This window comes from Chlorocebus sabaeus, chromosome X (assembly GCF_047675955.1).
Source record: "Chlorocebus sabaeus isolate Y175 chromosome X, mChlSab1.0.hap1, whole genome shotgun sequence".
Taxonomy (NCBI): Eukaryota; Metazoa; Chordata; class Mammalia; order Primates; family Cercopithecidae; genus Chlorocebus; species Chlorocebus sabaeus.
In genome coordinates, this window is record NC_132933.1 from 102,401,980 (window position 1) to 102,422,737 (window position 20,758).

The window sequence follows — 20,758 nt, forward strand, 5'->3', positions numbered from 1 at the left end:
GCCCTTGAGCTTCTGGCAACCACCGAGATTTTTTCACTGTCCCTATAGTCTTGCCTTTTCCAGAATATCGTGTAGTTGGATTGATACAGTATGTAGCCTTTTTGGATTGACTTCTTTTACTTAGCAATATGCATTTAAAGTTCCGCCATGTCTTTCTGTGGCTTTACAGCACATTTATTTTTATTACTGGATAACATTCCATTGTTTGGATGTACCATAGTCTGTTTACTCATTCACCTATTGAAGGACATCTTGGTTGCTTCCAAGTTTTGGCAATTATGGATAAAACTGCTATAAACATTCATGTGCAGGTTTTTGTGTGGACATAACTTTTTAATGCATTTGGGTACATAGCAAAGATTTCAATTGCTAGATCACGTGGTAAAAGTACGTTTGATTTTGTAGGAAACCGCCAAACTGTCTTCCAAACTAGTTGTACCATTTTGCATTCCTACTAGCAATGAAGGAGAGTTCCTGTTGCTCCATATTGTTGCCAGCATTTGGTATCATCACTGTACTGGGGTTTAGCTATTCTAATCCATGTGTAGTGGTATTTAATTGTTGCTTTATGATGTATTAATAATTTTTAAAAGTTATTTTTCTAGTTGTTACTCTGGGGCTTATACATCTTATCGGAATCTATTTCAGATTTGTATTAATTTAGTTATGGAGAGATATAGAAAACTTATTCCTATATAGCTCTATTGTCTATAAGGGTCCCCTGAGTGGTAGAGCTTAATTGGGGCCCCCTGAGTTGAGGGTGGCTACTGGTTTGTTGGGAGTAGGCTCTGAATAACCAAGCAGGATGGCTTGCTGAGGAAGGGGATGTGATCTACAGGCAGATAAAATAGGAACTTGAACAAAGATAGCATTTCTCCTTCTTGCTCATAGTAGTATCATTAAAGAGCTTATCAAATGCATAAGCTAAAATCTGAGTCCTCTTGGGCTATCATATTCACAAGTTATAAATTGAGAGATTTTAGTTTACTAGCCCACGACTTGCAATGCCTGAAAAATGGTTCTTTAAAGGTAAGTGCTTCTCAGAACAGGCCAAGAGAATGTAGTAGTGTAAATATCTGACAGTCAGAACTGCAAAACTTTAAACTGCAAGTGGAGGGAAGGAGAAAGTAGCCAACCAAAAACTGTAAAATAAGCTTGTACAGGGACATTATATATGACAAAATAAGAAGAGTAAAGGAAGCATTTAATAATTTTAACAGAGCAGAACAAGTTGGGAAAAGGGCAGAGATAATGGGTGTAGATTCAGTTGTACAGAATTGGAGTCGTTAAATTTTGGAATTTAAGTCTTTAGCAGAAAGAAGTAAATAGGACTGCCTAGGTAATATGAAGACTTAGTGTGGAGAAGTATGTGGTTAGAGGTGAGAGGGTTAGGATACAAAAAACCAAATGCCATTATTGAGAATTGTACTTTAGGTCACCTGGCCAGAGAGAGGAAAGGAACAATATATTCTTAATGCTTACAGCAGTTGTTTTCTCTTGGATGACTCAATTTCAACAATTTAAATATAATTTCTTACTCTCTCTCTCTGCAACCTCCCTCCTTCCCACAAGATCTTATTGTTCTCTTTGTTCTGACTCCTCAGTACCATTCTTTTGCATCCCAAGGGTGTCACGATAACCTTGAAACTCCCATAAGCTATGAAGAGGGTTCAGGTAAATCATGACTGCTTATGAACTGACTTTTCAGTTGAGATACAGAGGCTCTGTCCACTAGTACTATCCAATTGGTTAGAAAATTGAAGAGTATATAAATGTGTGTGTATGAGTACGTGTGTGTGTGTATGTGTGTATGTGTATGTGTATGTGTGTGTGTATTTGGGAGAACAGGAATGACAAATAATTATTTGGGTCAGGATCCTAAACTCAAATTCCTGCTGGAGTCAGGCACCCTATCTGAAGGGGGCAGCTGGTACTCAGTTTCTGCAGATTGTTGCCATGTGAGAATATAAATTCAATGTTACCAGATGTTCTTTTTTTTTTTTTTTTTTTTAAGAAACAGGAAACCTGAATTTTTATATGAAATCTTCTACCTTTTAAATATTACCAACTAATTTAAAACTTTGAAAAACACTAGGTAGGCCAAACAAAACACTTCTCCAGCCACCCAATGGTGAATGCTACTTTAGATGATAGATAGAATTCATGGTAGGGCCTTGATCTGGTGATTTTAAACTCAATCTGGCCCTTTGTCCATTAAGTATGAGTTTGATTCCAGCTTGGCGGGGTTGAGTACTTCTCCCAAATGGCAGTCTTGCATGTTGGTTTGTATCCTATAACTTACGTGAGAACTTCCTCAATGATGAAAATAGTAAGTAGACTCTATGCTTGGTTAGGATCAGTCTGTTCAGCAGGTAACTGAAAAATCAGTAGTTAGACTATGGGATGTAACGAAAGTAATCAGAAGGTAGTTTTCTTGTGGTTCCTTATTATGTGCTTGCTCCTTCATGAGATCATGAGTCTGCTGAAGACAAACCATGGTAAAGACTTTGGATTTGGCTCTAAAAGTGTTGAGAAGCTATTGGAGGCTTGGGAACAAGGAAGGAACACGATCCAACTTAATATTCTGAAAGGAACACTCTTAAAGAGCTGACAGGCGAGCCCTGTCTAGAGCTACAATCTGGAGACTTCCAGAAAATCTGCCTTTACAGCCTTTTCCTCTACCACGCATTCTTTCCTAGGAATGCTGTTCTTGTGTGTTCATGTTCCTGCCCTCTACTGCAAATAGAGATATTCTTCATGGTTTTTGGGCCATGTAGCCTGATAAACGTGAAGCCTATATCATCCTGAATGAGTAATCCAAGGGTAACCAATGTCTCCTCTGATTGAACAAGCTTCACTGTGTTCTCACCTGGCCTTCAGGCCATTTCTCAGATATGTGACAAGATAGAGCCTTCTAGATATCTGCTCTTTCCATCTGAGAAAACAAGTGATATGACCTTATGAATTGATCTAATTGCTCAACACCATGCTTCTATCTTTCAGAAAATATTGAAGGAAGGACCTATGCTGAAGAACTGTAACTCCTTCAAGAGATGGAAGCTTAGATATTTTCTGGTTCAAGGACAGAAGCTCTACTTTGCACACCATCCCGCGGTAATGTATAGCATATTGTCAACTAGATTAATGGGTGGGTGCCAGGAAACGCTTGTGCGGGAAGATGGACTAATAAGTAAAGATATGTCAGCAAACACTAGGGTGGAAGTTGAAGCCCTCTATGCTTTTTTTAACTTGCCCTTTTGGGTCGAATGGGGATACTTTTCTCTCCTTTCTCTTTTCTGTATCCCTTTCCTTTCGTATTTTTCCCAGCTAGCTTCTGCACCCAGAACCAACTATAATTTTGGGGATCCAGTGCAAAATGAAAATGTAGTGCCCTTTACTCAAAAAGCAGGGGGAAGTTGTATTAAAGCTACTAACATATAACGCTTTATGTTTATACTAAAATATTAATATAAAGCAAAGACTTGTCATGGTGTTTTTACTTGCTAATGTAATTCTAAGTAAAGAAAAATAAAATTTTAAACAATTAGCATGAATTTCGCTATTCATCTGAACACTATACAACACCGATTTTAAATGCAAATATAAGAGCATTTAATTCATATAAAGAATCACTAAAATTATACAATTTGTGTTTAGTAGCTCATACAAGTGTATGTATTTTGTTCTCAGCAGTATAAAAAACTGCACAAAACTAGCTCAACTGTTCATATTTTACTTCTCGATACTTGCACATTCCACGAACACTTTTCTAACTGAAAGTACTATGGATTACCTTATCTTTCCATTTCCTTCCATGTCACCATTTTTAGCAGAAATGGTTGGCTAACCCAGGGGTGTAACGAGCAAGGAAGAATACAATAGGGCTTCTTGGTTGTTCATATTTCTTAGAAACCATTGGCTTTTTTCTACGTCTGAAGCAAGTTCTGGTTCCAACAGAAAGTATGACCTCTCAGGGCTGTCAGCTCCCCTACTGCTTACTCAGTCATAGATGTAACACACTTATCTTGTACTTGCTTTGAGCCTTGCTAAACTCCCACTCTTCATGGGTCCACTAGAATTCTATGTTCATGGGCATCACAAATGCAAATGGAGTGACAAGACATGGGGTGGAAATGTATATTGCGCCTATCTACTCTGCTCATATGCATGATCTGTTGTCCCATTGGACTTCACTTACGAAACACATGCTCAAAGACAAAATTATGAAGTAATTTTAAGATGACAACAGCAAAGCATTAAACTAAGTGTGGGGCCCTTCTGAACACGGGGCCCTGTGTGACTGCACAGTTTGTATACCGGTGAAACCGGCCTTGCCTGTATCCATGATACTGATTTCCTGCTGCTGGCTAGATGGTATCTACTATGGCCAATTAATAAGGAGACACAGACCTCAAACTGGATGGGACTAGCAACACTGCAAAGGCTGCCACCCAATAAAATAGGAGTTAATCACAATCTGTTTCTCTAGGACTCTAGTTAAACCACATCCCATTATCTTTTCCAGCATAAGCCTTTATGTTTAAATAATTCTGAACTGACCAACTCAAGCCTTCCTATAATTCCACATAAATATCTGTAAAAAGTTTATTTTGATTTCATTTTTTTTGTTGCATGATATATTAACAAAAATCATGTTGCTAAATAAATGTTAGCCCTCAAGCCAAAGAAATGATTGGATCATGACTGCCACAAATGCCTGTCAGCAAGTCTGTGTGTGCGTGTGTGTGTGTGTGTGTGTATACCTTTTAATGTCTCTTTGCATCATTAACCAGACGGTTCCTTGTCCCTCTCTCTCTTATATCTTTCCAGTTTGCACACTTTGAAACGATTGATCTGTCTCAAGCCGCTGTGGCAGAAAGCAGCTGTAGAAACCTTTGCCACAGTTTTTGTGTAAGTAAGATTGGGAATGACTGAATGGGCAGGGGTAGGGGCTAGCTGGGAAGTTAGCTTTCCATAACCACTTCTTACTTCTTTGAACTTCAGGTTTCCAAAGTTTCCTTTGATCCCAAAGTGTTATCATTCATGCGAACATTTTCTAGCAGCCCATTGATAGGGAAGAAAAAAGTGATGGTCTTTTTCCTTATTACCAGTATAAAGCTAAGGTGATTTCAAGGGGAAGGGAGTATGTGACTTATAAAAATCAGTCCTTCCAGTGAAGGTGATTTAGAAGCGTATCACTGGGAGTCTTTCAAGACACTGCTAATATGTTATAGAAAATGGCAGGATAATTGAGTTACATGACATCCTCTCCTCTGATGAAGTAGATAAGAGCCCTAATTCAAAGTGAAATCTACCCCATGTTGAGATTACTGATGAAAGTGCCTCAGAGAAAGCAGAGGATTTTCTAGGGAAGCATCTAGGGCTTGGTGTGACTGAAATGTCACATGGCTTTGGTCATTCAAGTGAATCCAGACCAGAAAACTCACTGAAAAATAGAAAGCTTGGTGGTCCAGGAATTCTCCTACCCACCTCCTTCCAGAACTGTCTTCTCCCAGCCTCAGTGGTGGAATATGGAGACTGGAGTTCCTGTTTAGGCAGGTAGGGGACAGTACCAAACAGACTAAAGAGCTGCAGACCCAATATCCTGCTTCCATGGTTGGTTCATGTTCCATCCTCCCTTGAAAGGAGAGTGACTGGGTCTAAGAAGAAGACTTTGCTTTGGTTACTCTCTCATTACATCACCTTGACACAGGGTAAAGCTGAGGGCTCTGTTGACCAATCCCAAAAAGCTGAGCCTTTGGGTGATGAGCCTATAGGCTAATGTTTTTGGTCTCCATTTTACAAAGAAATAAATCATAAGGGCTAGGCTGCCCCTTAACCTAATTAAAGCACAGAAGCAGTGAACATCAGCCCCACTCAAGAATGGGTTTGGACCAAAGGAGTGGCTGTTATCACAATCCCGACTAGCTCTTGTTTCCATCTACCACATAATTTCACTGTGCTACATGCAAAAGAAGAAACAAATTCCTTGTTGGTGTGGTGAGCTCTAGCTTCAAGACTTGGGGAGCTTATAGTAAAGGCAGTAGGGCAATGGAAGCATTGACTGATGCTGTAGATATCCATGATCCCTCCTGCCCTCTGGGAAAAGTCCTGCTCATGGTCTATGTCTGCTGGACTCTCAGTATGGCATTCTTATTATTCCTGCCTGGGTTCTTGTGCCAAGCAGGATTAAGAAAGTCAACCGTAAAATTCTCTTCAGGTTGTCCCTAACCATAAGAAAGAAAGAAACTGGATTTTTAGACATCTCACTCTCCCACTAAACAGAAACAGGGACACCCTAATGAACCACATACAATTTTACCACTTCAAGTAGACAGAGTAGCAGTAAGCAAGTAGGGTTTTCAGGCAAACTAACTTGAGTAATAGATGGTACGTGGTTTAGTATTTAAAAGAATGAATTCTGAAGCCAAAGAATCTGAATTTCAATTCTGGTTTAGTTTTTTACCTGCTGGGTGACCCTGGGCAAATCATTTAACTCTTTTTGTCTTGGTTTTCTGGGCTATGAAATGGGAAAAATAACAATGCCCATCTCACAGGGTTGTAATGAAGATTGAATGAAATCATATGCATAAAGTGCTTTAGAATAGTTCCTGGCACATAGTGAGTGGCGTTAAAATGTTAATTATTGCTATTAGCATTATTATTATTTTGGATGGGTATCTAAGGAGCTACCAGTGGCTCTGGGAACGTCTGTTTTATATTCAAGAAGTGCCTTATGTTGTGCTTGGTGCAACTGTGTAGTTTCTTAGAGAGTTCACAGACTCTGTTTGAAGGTAAAGTTATGGAGTGAGAACCAGCTAATAATGTGACTTTTTATTTAGGTTATCACACCACAACGAAAAATCACTCTGGCTGCACCCAACCGGAAAGACATGGAAGAATGGATTAACGTCATAAAAACCGTCCAACAGGGAGAAATTTATAAGGTAAGGAAACTAGTAGAGAAGCCACACAATTCTTAATAGGTAAATAATTAATTGCATTAGTTAAGCCACCTTTACAGCAGGGAAATAATGAGATGGAAACCGAGACCACCTGGTTAGGAATTAAAGACAGAAAACCTCTTTAGAATTATTCATAAATAGGAGTAATTCACTTGGACTCAGACCTTTGTAAGTATGTGGTGCAGATACTTTTATACATATCCACTTAATATGTAGATGTAAATGTATGCCCAATGGATGAGTCACTCAAGATGTGTGTGAGCAGCTAATGTAGATGCCCTTGGGTTAGGAAAACAGGAATCAGCAGTCTTAACTTGGGTCTGCTGAATGACAATAGTAACAGCTAAGGCAACTGAGACTCAGAAAGAGGTAGGAACCAGTCCAAGGTGGAATCACTATTCAGTAGTGAAACTAGGATTCCAATGCAGGCTATGTGACTCCAAAGCTTATGTCCTTGACCACTATACTCTTTGCCTTTCTGTTTTCTGTCTACTACAAAAGTAATGCAGAGGGAAGAGCAAGAAGTATCCTCTCTAAAGCTTAGCAGGGTTCTTTTTAACCTGGCAGTACCAAATATCTGGCCACTGCTCCCGGCAGTAACTGGTTCAATCAAACTTCAGGAGATACACTCTGCCTGCCCTTCTATACATCTACCACAGTTAGAATTTATGTAAGTTCCAAGAGGAGAGAGATCTGTGTCAGTTATTTACTTAGAGCAGTCTCTGGCACATAGTAAAGGCACAATAAATATCTTTTGAATGAATAAATGAATCTGCAGGAAATCTTGGAACCAGGATTTGGACAGAGAATGATACATGGTTCATCTTGAAGCAAAATTCTGCTGTAAAAGTCTTAGAGATAAAGGGGAAGGTGAATCCAGACTTTAAAATAACCTAATGTCTTAAATAACTAGCAACGCGTAGATGATTGTTCTAGGCAATTTGAATGGAGCAGTATGTGAAGTGGTTTGGATAATGTGGTTTAGAAATAAAACTAATGCCATAGAGAAGAGCCATCCATCCCTACTCCCCGAGTACTTCTCAAGCTTTTGACCACTTAGTCTCATAACTATACATTCTGCTCCCTATAGCAATGATGGGGAACATGACAAGATGGCTGACTTGAGGCCTCTCCAATATCATTAAGGCCTCCCCCAGTCCCACATTATATATGCTTAAATTGAGAGATCCTTTGCTTAGCATTTGCTGGTGATCTTTATACGATTTAACACTCAGAATTTTACCTCTTTGTTATTTTCTTCTTCCTTTCCTAATGGAGAAGCACATCCCCTTTTCGCCTCCTGCCCCGACCAATAAGGCCACTACAGTACAACATTAGAGGCAGTCATAAAAAGTTGTGAATTCCATGCTCCTTTCCTATCTTCATCCCTGTGGACCAATATCTTTCCTTCCTGTGACTTAACCTCTATTCAAACTGGAGGGTTTCTCATGAATCATATAGCATTTTCAGTTTGACATAAAAGGTCACATAGGATATTTTGAATTTTAATTATTGTTCTAGGAACGCAAAAACTGCTAGAGAAATTCTGATGACTACTAGAGAATTGGTGCACCATCCCTGAATTCGTTGAATTAAACACCTAGGTATTGATTACCCACCACAAACTAGAAAGGAAAAAAAATCCCTGTTTACTCTCTTGGAAGAGTTGTATCAGGTTGTAATCACAACCTCTGTGGAGCTTCTCCAGGGACCTAAATCTATTAAGGAACACTTTTAGCTGATAGTGAAACATCTCAGCACCAGCATCTTAGCAATTTGTCTTACTTGAGGCTTAAATAGTCAAATATGCTTTCTCCCATATGTGCCTTATCTCTAATGGTCCCTTCTATCTTCCGTCACCACCAATGCCTGACAAATAGGGCAAGGGAAGATTAATCATGGATTTAGTGGTCTATTAAAGTGGTGACAAAGTAATTGGATAATCTATTGGAAACTAGTCAGTACACAGTAATAAGCCATACCCTACTAGTTACCCAATTCTGTTTCATAGAGAGTAGGAAAAAAAAAAGATGCAATACTTGCTCCCAGCCTCAATGAGCTTTGTAGGTAATACGGAGACACTATATACACAAAAGAAACAGTTAAAGGACAGTACCCAAGATAAATGACAGTTTTCAGAGATGTTACAAGGCAATACATGATTGATTGCCAGATGAATGAAACAGACAATAAAGTGGTATGGGAGTTCAGAGGAGGAAGAGATAAGTATGGGCTGGAGTCCTCTGGCTAGAGTTAACAGAGGAGAGATTTAAGACTGACCTTGAAAGATAGATTGTATTTTATTGGTGGCAGGGAATTAGGGGCAGTGGGAGGTCCTGGGCTGTGGAACTGATATAAGCAAAAGCTGAATAACAGGAAAACAGAACCATTTTGGAATACAGTGAAAGGGAGAATCCATTTCACCAGAAAACTTTAGGAAATTGTGTCCAAGAAGTATGTCTTGAGAGGAAGATGGGGCCTGACTATGGAGATTTTTCAATGCCTGGACAAAGAGTGGGGAAGATTTGCAATGTATACAAAGTTAAGCTTAAGAATGGATTCAAAAGAGAAGAGAATTGATAAGAGGGATACTTTATAAATACAGGATGGATTAGACAAGGGAAAAACTGGAGGCCAGAAGTTCAGAGAAGAGGCTATGATTAATTATGGCGAGACAGTGTCAAGCCCCAAAATGAGGATAGAAAGGGAGGACAAGTGTGGATACTGAGTTAGGGGTGGGGGGTAACCTAAATATAAGAAAGAGGCAAATGAAGTAGAAAAGTCACAGACAGATGAAAGGTGTGAGGCTGGGGGATTTAAAGAAAGAATAAAAGGAGAAAGTTAGAAATAAGGAGCTGCTTAGAAGACTAGATTAAAAAGTTTGCTCTTCCTAATGAATTGTCATGGAATCATTGACTGTGGAAACAGAAATAGACCTTAAAAGTTATCTGGACTCCAGATACTAGGTTCTAGAGCATCTGGAGATGTAACTCATGTGGCCTTTATTTGAACTCTTCCAAAGGTAGGGAACTAAGTTTCTTACCAAAAAGTCCATCTAATGTTCCTAAAGCTCTAAATCTTGGAAATTTTTTTCTGAAACTTTGGCCTAGTTGAAGAAAGAACTTTCTAATATTCACTGTAAGCTGTAGGAATGGCATCAGCTGGCTCTTGAGGTGGAGAACTCCCTATCATTGGAAGTAATACAAACAAACAAATTGAACAACTGCTTGTCAGATGTTGTACAGAAAACTGATTTTTTCAAGTGGGCAAACTAGATGAACTTCAAAATTCCTTTCAACTTGAAAAGCTTATGATTCTGAGATTTCATTTAGCAGATGAGAAAACTGAGCCTCAGAAAGTTTCATTTGCCTTGCCTAAAATCTTAAGTTGATTCTGGCAAAATTAATATCTTAATTCTTTTAATTTTTAATCCAAGTTCTCAGGATGATATCATAAATTCTGCCTAATTATCTTCTTTCTATCCTTTAATTTCCACCCTTTGTGATTATGAGGCAGGAATACTAAGGTAGACAACTGAATTGTATAGATCAGCAAGTAAATTCAAAGTGGCAAAATGACTAGCTCATGCATAGTGTGTCCATGGCTAGTGGTTTGCTCAAGCTGAGCCCAGTTTGCCCTTGTCCCAGCATAAGTATTAATAGCTCCCCTTTCACTGTGGAAAGTGGCCCAATGTGGGCAACATGGTCACCCTATCAATGGCCAACCTGGGAGGCCCTAACACTATTCTGTAATTCCCCAAACCTTGATAGAACTGAGCAGTTGAGTTCACATTAAAGCACAAACCACTGACTTCATTTTATCTAAACTCAACCTTTTATCATATAAGCCATCCCCAAAAAGGTTCCTTTATGGAATTATATCTGTAGCCAACTGTGCCTTGTGGGATATTTCACCTGATACTTTTACGTACTTTGCAAACACTTAATATTACTAAATCCTCACATTTGGAAAGTGCTTTAGAGTCAATACGGTTTCATTTAACTAATAGACAATTAATATACATATCTGACTTCTGGATTATACTGAAAGGAATTCAGGAGGTGGGGAAAGTACCCTTAGCTGCCCTACATCAGTGATGTCTTAGTTCAGGCTGCTATAATAAAAATACCATAGACTAGGTGGCTTAAACAACAAACATTTATTTCTCACACTTCTGGAGGCTGTAAAGTCCAAGATCAAGGTGCTGGCAGGTTCAGTGTCTGGTGAGGGACTGCTTCTTGGTTCATAGATGGGAGTCTTCTCGTTGTATCCTCATATGGCAGAAAAAGGAGCAAGAAAACTCTCTGGGGTCCCTTTTATAAGAGCGCTAATCTCATTCATGAGGGATCCGTCACCTCCTATAATGTGTGGGGAGCATGCATTCAGTGCATTGCAATCTGCCCCTGCACACCTCCAAATTAATGGCCTTCTCACATGTAAAATACACTCATTTCACCTAAAAATTCCAAAAGTCTTAACTCATTCCAACATGAATTCTAAAGTCTAAAGTATCATCTAAATATCATTTACATCAGGTATGGGTGAGACAGCCTTGGACAAAATTTCTTTCCAGCTATGAACCTGTGATGTCAAACAAGTTATGTCCTTCCAAAATAGAAATGGTGAACTAGGCATGGGATACACATTCTCCTTCTAAAAGGGAGAAATAGGAAACAAGGAAGGAATGACAGGTCCCAGGCAAGTCCAAAACCTGGCAAGGCAAGCTCCATGAGATCTTAAAGTTGGAGAATAAAGATGGTCTCCAACTTATGATAGTTGGACTCACAACTTTTTGACTTTACAGTGGTGCAAAAGCAATACCCATTTAGTAGAAACAGTACTTCAAAATTTTGAATTTTGATCTTTTCCTGAGGTAGTGATAGGCAGTGCCATGCTGGGCAGCAGCCACAAGCCACAGTTCCCAGTGAGCCACTCAATCTTGAGGGTAAACAACCCATATCCTACAGTATACTGTGTTGCCAAAGTTTTGGGGGATATTGTACTTTGCGTTTTTGCATCCCATCATGTCTACAAAACATCCATTTTTGACTTAACAATATTTCGAACTTACTGGGTTCATCAGGATGTAACCCCATAGTAAACTGGGAGCATCTGTAATCCTCTAGCTCGATGCTCTGCCTTCCAGACCTGTTCAGGTGGCAACATCACCCCCACAGATCAGCAGGGCAGTGCCAATGCTGTGGCTCTCTACAGTGACCCTATTCATGGCATGATTCTCTGTTGGAACAGGGGCAAGCCCGCAGGGCTCTGCTGGACTGTTCCATCCCCACAACTCTGCTGGGCATTGGTTCCACCCTTTGAAATTGAGGTGGAGACAGCCTTGCCACCTAGAACTGTGCACTTTGGGCCTGTGGTGGGAGTGGCAGTCCTACTGATCTCTGAATCACCTTTGGGATCATTCTTTACTTGTCTTGAAGAAGTTCGCATCCGAATAGTTCTACGGTCCAGTCCTGTAGGGTCTTCCTTTGTTTCGTCCCATTTTCTCAATTTCCTTTAGTCTCAGCTGACAGTGGTTCTGCTACTATAATCCCATCTCTATTCCTGGCTTTTGTAGAGATGGTTAATTAAGTCTGTGATTGACATCCACACTAATCTCCTTATCAAATAGTGGGTCTTTCACACCTTTTCAAAGATATTTTCTCATTTTTTGTAACGTGGACAGAGAATTTTCCAAAATCTCTAAATTCTATGGGTTTTTTGCTTAACAATTCCATCCTCAATTCATTTATCTCCTCTCACATTTTTTATTTTAATAACATTTTGTTAACCAAATATATGCACAATATTATAATTTTAACTATAATCAAAATAAAACTGATTAATGAGCTATTTATTTATGTTTCTTTTTAAACATTATTAATATTAATTTTGATTGACAAATCGTAATTACAGATTTATGGAGTAAAATGTGATGTTTTCATATATGTATACAAGGTGGCATGATTAAATCAAGCTAATTAACATATCCATCACCCCGATTACCTATCATTTTTTATGGTGAGATATTTGAAATTTACTCTCTTCATTATTTAAATATACTCTATATAATTCGTTGTTATTGACCATAGTTACCCTGCTGCACAATAGATCGCAAAATTCATTCCTTCTGTCTTTCTGAAACTTTGTATCCTTTGATCAACATCTCTGCATTCCCTCTTCCTCTCCTTCAACCACCATTCTATTCTCTACTTCTATGAGTTCAACTTTATCAGATTCCATATATAAATGAGATCACGCAGTATTTGTTTTTCTGTGCTAGCTTATTTCACTTAGTGTAATGCCCTCCAGATTCACCCATGTTGTCACCAATGATAGAATTCCCCTCTTCTTTAATGCTGAATAGCATTCCATTGTGTATATATACCACATTTTATTTATTCATTCATTTGTTGATGGACACTTAAGCTGTTTCCATATCTTGACTATTGTGAATAATGCTGCAATGAACTTGGGAGTGCAAATATCCCTTTGACATATTGATTTCAGTTTCTTTCCACATATACCCAGAAATGGAACTACTGGATCATATGGTTGTTCTATTTTTAGGTTTTCTGAGGAACCCCTATACTATTTTCCATAATGGCTATATTACTTTACACTCCTACAAGCAATGCTTAAGAGTTCCCTATTCTCCACATCCTCTCCAACACTTATTATCTTTCATCTTTTCTTTTGTTAAAAAGCCATTCTAACAGGTGTGGTGTGATATCTCAATGAGATTTTAATTTTTCACTTCCTTAATGATTAGTGATATTGAGCATTTTTTCATGTACCTATTGGTCATTTGTATATCTTCTTTTGAGAAATATCTGTTCAGGTCCCTTGCCATTTTTAATTGGGTTGTTTTCTTGCTATTGAGTTGTTATAGTTCCTTATATATTTTGGATATTATCCCCTTATCAGATGTGTGGTTTACAAATATTTTCTTCCAATCTCTGGGTTGTCTTTTCACTTTGTTAATTATTTCCTTTCCTGTATAGAAGATTTTTAGTTTGATGTAATCTCATTTGTCCAGTTTTGCGTTTGTTGCCTGTGCTTTGGGGGTCAGAGCCAAAACATCCTTGCCCAGACCAATGTTGGGGAGCTTTTTGCCCTCGTGTTATCACAGTAGTTCTACAGTTTCAGATCTTACATTTAAGTCTTTAACCCATTTTGAATTGATTTTTTAATACGGTATAAGGCAGCAGTCTCCAAACTTTTGGCACCAGGGATTAGTTTCCATGGAAGACAATTTTTCCATGGACTGTGATTGGGGGTTGGTAGGGGGACTTCAGGATGAAACTGTTCCACCTCAGATCATCAGGCATTAGTTAGATTCTCATAAGGAGTGTGTAACCTAGAGCCCTCACATGTGCAATTCACAATAGGGTTCGCACTCCTATGAGAATCTAATGCCACTGCTCATCTGACAGGAAGCAGAGCTCAGGCAGTAATGCTCACTCGCCCACTGATCACTTCCTACTGTGCAGCCTGGTTCCTAATAGGCCATGAACTGGTACCTATCTGTGGTTCAGGGGTTCAGGACCCCTCATATAAGGGTCTAATTTTGTTCTCCTGTATGTGGCTATCTGGCCAACACTATTTATTGAAAAGACTGTCCTTTCTCCATTTTGTGTTCCTGGCAACTTTGTAAAAAGCTGTCAACTTTTGTCAGTTGACTGTAAATGCATGGATTTATTTCTGGGTTTCCCACCCTGTTTCATTTGCCAATGTGTCTGTTTTTATGCCAGTACCATGCTGTTTTATTTATAATCACTTTACATATGTTTTGAAATCAGCAAGTGTGATACTTCCAGCTTTGTTCTTTTTGCTCAAGATTGTTATGGCTATTCAGGGTCTTTTGTGGTTCCATACAAATTTAAGGACTTTTTTCCATTTGTGTGAAAAATTACATTGGATGATCTTAGAGGAAAGGTGTTCAAAAATGTCATAGAAATTTTGATAGGGATTGCATTGAATCTCTAGATTGCTTTGGGTAGTATGAATATTTTTTACAAAATTAATTCTTCCAGTCCATGAACACAGCATATTTTTCCATTTATTTGTTTTTTCTTCCATTTTTTAATTGATCTTTTATAGTTTTCAGTATGCAGGTCTTTTACTTCCTTGATTAAATTTACGCCTAAGTATTTTTTTGTTGTTGTTGCTATTGTAAGTGGGATCGTTTTCTTAATTTCCCTTTCACATAGTTCATTATTGGTACAGGTTGAGCATTGCAAATTTCAAAATCCCAAACCCGAAATGCTCCAAAATCTAAAACGTTTTTAGCACCAAGATGATGCTTAAAAGAAATGCTCACTGGGGCATTTCAGATGTCAGATTTTTGGATTTGGGGTGCTCAACAAGAAAGTATAATGCAAATACTTCAAAATCCAAAAAAATCTGAAATCTAAAACACTTTTTGGTCCCAAGCATTTTGGATAAGAGAGACTCAACCTGTATATAAAATGCTACTGATTTTTGTATGTTGACTTTATATCCTGCAACTTTACTGAATTTGTTTATCAGTTCTAACAGTTTTTTGGTGGAGTCTTTAGGTTTTTAAAAAAGTAGGTAAGGTCATGTCATCAGCAACTAGAGGCAATTTCACTTGTTTCTTTCCTATTAGCATATCTTTTATTTATTTCTCCTGCCTAATTGCTCTGGTCTTTACATGTGATAATTATCAGAATTATCAGAATTTGAAAAGAAGTGATGAGAGTGGGCATCCTTGTCCCTGATTTTAGAGGAAAAGCTTTCAACATTTTACTATTTAGAATGATACTAACTATCAGTTTGTTATGTGACCTTTATTATGCTGAGGTACATTCCCTCTATACCTAATCTGTTGAGAGGTTTTTTTCTTTTTTAAATCATGAAAGGGTCTTGAATTTTGTCAAATGCTTTTTCTGCATCACTGAGATTATCATGTGATTTTAATTCTTCATTTGTTGATATGGTGAATCACATTTACTGATTTATGTATGTTGCATCATCTTTTTGTCTCAGGAATAAATCCCACTTGATCATGGTAAATGATTCTTTCAATGTATTCTTAAATTCAGTTTGCTAATATTTTATTGAGGATTTTTGCATCTGTGTTTGTCAGGGATGTTAGCCTGTAGTTTTCTCTTTTTGTTGTGTCCTTGTCTGGCTTTGTTGTCAATGAGCATCAGAATTATTGGATCACCTCCCTGACACTACGGTTGGATGGGGCCAGGTGTTCTGGGTAATTGCTGGCCTAACAGTTATCCCTTGGCCTGGGGAAGAGTTACAGCACCCAGGTTGTCTGAAGAAGCTAGCTAGGGATTCAAGCCTGGAAGACCCGTGGACCATGTTTCCTGCAGCATGGTGCTATTGGCTAGCTCCTCTGATGTGGTACTTCCATTGGCAGGAACACAGAGCAGCCACCAAGATCTATACATTGATTACTGTGAGCCCCACCCCATTTTTTGCTTCTAACTGACCCCAGGTGACCTAGCCCTGCTGGTACTACCAATGTTTCCCGTGGGACAAGACAGGAGTGGATTTCCTGTGAAGGGTTCCAAAATGTGAGGAAGTTGAATATCTGCCTTCAACTCTCTTTTCCCACTTAGAAACCATAACTTCAGGGAAATTCTCTGTGGCACTGCACCAGCTTGAGGGGGAAGTGGCACAGTAAAAGAGAACCATTCCTCTTACCATTTGACCCTGGCTTTTCTCAGTTCTGTGGTCCAAGGGGGGAGTCTCAGCCTCACTCCCAAGTTCTGGGATATTCACAATGGTATTCTGGCCTGTGGATAGTTGCCATATGGATTTCTGTAGTGCAGGTAGAGAAGCTGGAGAACTCCTATTCCACCATCTTGCTGATGTCACTCTCTATCTTACATTTTACTATAAGCAGTCAGGAAGAACCAAATACCCTCAGCTAAATATTGAATTTCATCATCCACAAGTTCTACTTTCCATCAAACACTAGCATACAAACACAATTCAGTCAAGTTCTTTGCCACTTTATAACAACAATCACTTTTTCTTTATTGTCCAGTAACATGTTCTTGGCCGGTCCATATTTTTACCAAAATTCTGTTCATGATTACTGAGGTATACTCTAAGAAGATAGAAGCTTTCTCTACAGTTCTCCTTTTCCCTTTCTGAGCTCTCACCAAAATCTCCTTTAAAATTCTATTCAGAACAATCTAGGCTTTCTTGGCATGTACCTCAAAACTCTTCTAGCCTCTACCCATTACCCAGTTTCAAAGTTGTTTCTATATTTTTAAGTATTTGTTATAGCAGTACTCCTCACTTCTCAGTACCAATTCCTGTCTTGGTCAGTTTGGGCTGCTATAAAAAATTCCACAGACCAGGTGACTTCAAATAGCAAACATTATTTCTCACAATTCTGGAAGCCAGAGAGTCCAAGATCAACCTACTGGCAGACTCAGTGTCTGGTAAAGACCCACTTCCTGGTTCATAGACAGTTGTCTTCTTGTGTCTTCATATGGTGGAAAGAGGAGTGAGGTGGGTTTCTGGGGCCTCTTTTATAAGGGTGCTAATCTGATTCATGAAGATTCCAATCTCATGACCTAATCACCTCCCAAAGGCCCCATCTCCTAATACCATCACCTTGAGGGTTAGGATTTCAACATATGATATGAAGGGGGTACGCAAGCATTCAGTCCATTGCAAATGAAGAATCTGATTGGAGCAATGGACTGCATGAATGTATTCACCTAAGTATTTTAGAGAGGGTAAAAATCAAACACAAAAACCCAAGAACCACACAGTGAAAACTTTAAAGAAGACTCTTTCTTTAGCATTTAGAGATCCGTGGTTTGTGTACATGCCACAGTTTTAAATCTGTCTTCAAAATGGATTTTTAATCTGTGTCAACAAGTAAGAAGACCTATAATGACATACTGTATTAGTTTCCTAAGGCTGCTGTAACAAATTACTGCAAATTTTGTAGCTGAAAGCAACAGAAATTTATTTTCTCAGAGTCCTAGAGCCTAGAAGTCTGAAATCAACACGTCAACAGGGCCAGGATCTCTCTGTAAGATTTAGGGGAGCATTTTTTTTTTTTTTTTGGTGTCTTCCTAGCTTCTGGTGGTTGCTGGTAATTCTTGGTGTTCTTTAGTTTTCTGCCACATCACTCCAATCTCTGCCTTCGTCATCACCTAGTATTCTTCCCTGTGCCTGTTCCCTCTGTATCTTCACATGGTGTTCTCCTCTCTGTATGTATCTATGTTCAAATTTCTCTTTTTATAAAGATAGTAGTCATTGGATTGAGGCCACCATAATATAGTATGATCTCATCTTAAATTTGTTATATCCTCAAAGACCCTACTTCCATATAGAATCACAGTCACAGATAGTGGACATTAGGACTTGAACATATCCCTTGGGGGGACACAATTCAATCCATAAGATTCACCCCCTAGTCCCCCCAAATTCATGTCCTTCCAATGCGCAAAATACATTCACTGTCATCTCAACATCCTCAAAAGCCATAGCACATTCCAGCATTAAATCTAAGTCCAAAATATCATTTTGTAAATAATCTAAATCAGGTATGAGTGAGACTCTGTGTATGGTCCATCCTGGGCACTATTCCTCTCCATCTGTGGACCTGTGAAACCAAGAAAGCAAGCTATATGCTTCCAAAATACAATGTTGGGGCAGGCGTAGGACAGATATTCCCATTTTGAAAGGGATAAAATGGAAGGAATAAAATGGTTGCAGGTCTAAAAAAATTGGCAACTCAGCAGGGCAAATTCCATCAGGTTTTCCAGGCCTGAGAATAATTCTCTGTGGCTAGGTGTTCTGTTCTCTGACCCTACCCACTTAGCTCACTGGAGTGTCAATCCCCCCACAATCCCCTGCATAACCAAGGAGGTAGCCCCACCTTCTGGAACCCAGGAGACAACTCCACCCTCTGGAACCGAGGAGACAGTGCCCCTGCCCCTTGGGCCCACATGCTTTGGGCCTATAATGGCAATAGCAGCGTCTCTGGACTCTGAGCCTCTCTCGGCAACCTTGCTGGCCTCTGAGCTACCCCTGGAAGTCATTCTTCCATTTTCTTGAAGGATAACACATGTTCACAGCTGAGTCGCTTTATGTGTGTTTCATGCCTATAAAGTCTGACAACTTTCCTTCATTTTATCCCATATCTGTCCCCATCAGTCCAAGTTCAGTCCAATCTGACAGTGTTCTGCTGAAATGGTTAATCAGAGCCAGGTGTCCCACATCTCATCTCTCCAGCAAAAGTTTGTCCAGACACACCCTTGGTGTTCTCTGCAGGGCACACTTTCTTGTGTTTTGCAATATGGATAAGCTGAGAATTTTCTAAATCTTCTAGTTCTGGTGACTTTTTGCTTGATAGTTCTGTTATGGACTCCATTGTGTGCCCTCCACCCAAATTAACATGTTGATGCCCTAACCCCTAATGTGACTTTGGAGATAGGACATTTAGGAGGCAAATAAGGTTAAATGTGGCCATAGGGTGGGGACCTAATCCGATAGGATTGGTGGCCTTATAATAAGAGGAAAAGAAATAGATATTCTCTCTCTCTTTCTCTCTCTCTCTTTCCCTACATGCACACATTGAGGAAAAACCACAAGAGTACACAGTGAGAAGGTGGCCTTCTACAAGCCAGAAAGGAAGCCCTCACCAAAAACTGAACTGATTGATACCTTGATCTTGGACTTTCCAGCTGTAAACTGTGAGAAAATAGATTTCTGTTTTTAAGCCACTCAGTCTATGGTATTTTTTTATGACAGCCTGAGCAGACTAACACAATTTCTTTCCTCAATGTATCACTTCCCTGTCACATATTACTATAAACAGCAAAGAGAAACCAAGATGCACCTCTTAACTTTGCTTGGAAATCTCCTCAGTCAAATATTCAAGTTTATTGCTCATAAAGTCTACTTTCCACCCAACAGTAGGACAAAATCAGTCATGTTCTCTGTTACCTTATAAAAGTATTACCTTTCCTTTAGTTTCCAATACATTCCACATATTCACATAAGGCCTCACCAGAAACACCTTTAATGTTCATATTTTTAGAAACACTTGGTTCAAGGCAATCTAGGCTTTTTCTAGCATGTGTCTCAAAATTCTTCTAGGCTTTACCCATTACCCAGTTCCAAAGCCACTTCCACATTTTTAGGTATTTGTTACAGCAGCACCCCACTTCCCAGTACCAAAATCTGTATTAGTTTCCTAGGGCTGCCATAATAAAATAACTACAAACTGGATGGCTTAAAACCAACAGTAATTTACTGTCTCACAGTTTTAGAGTCTAGAAGTCCCAAATTAAGGTATCTGCAGAGCCATGCTCTCTCCAATGACCCTAGGGGAGGATCCTTCTTTGCCTCCTCCTAGCTTCTGGTGATAGCAGGCAAACTTTGGCATTTTTTGGCTTGCAGATGCATCACTCCAATCTCTGCCTTCATTGTCACCTGGTGTTCTCCCCTGTGTCTGTGTGCTCTGTATCTTCACAAGGTGTTCTCCTCTTTGTGTGTGTGTGTCTGTGTCCAAATTCCTCTTTTTTTATAAGGATACCAGTCATTGGATTAGGGCGCATTCTAATCCAGTATGGCCTCATCTTAACTTGATTATATCTGTTAAACCCCTATTTCCAAGTAAGGTCACATTCATAGGTGCCAAGGGTTAGGACTTGAACACATTTCTGAGGGGACACAGTTCAATCACCACACATACTCATCCAGGGTGGGAAGCATCAACGTTTCCTTACAGAATAGGATGTACACAAGGAATATGAATTCCATTACCTCAATTGCTGAGCCTA

General features: G+C 39.2%; 1 protein-coding gene across 1 annotated transcript in view; it reads left to right on the forward strand.

Annotated features, from left to right (window-relative positions):
- Positions 1-20,758, forward strand: part of DGKK (diacylglycerol kinase kappa) — a 108,673-nt gene that overhangs the window by 43,472 nt on the left and 44,443 nt on the right. The window contains exons 2-4 of the mRNA XM_007991730.3: positions 3,004-3,114; positions 4,831-4,911; positions 6,843-6,947. Of these exons, the coding sequence (XP_007989921.3) occupies positions 3,004-3,114; positions 4,831-4,911; positions 6,843-6,947 (297 nt within the window). The remainder of the gene's footprint in view (positions 1-3,003; positions 3,115-4,830; positions 4,912-6,842; positions 6,948-20,758) is intronic.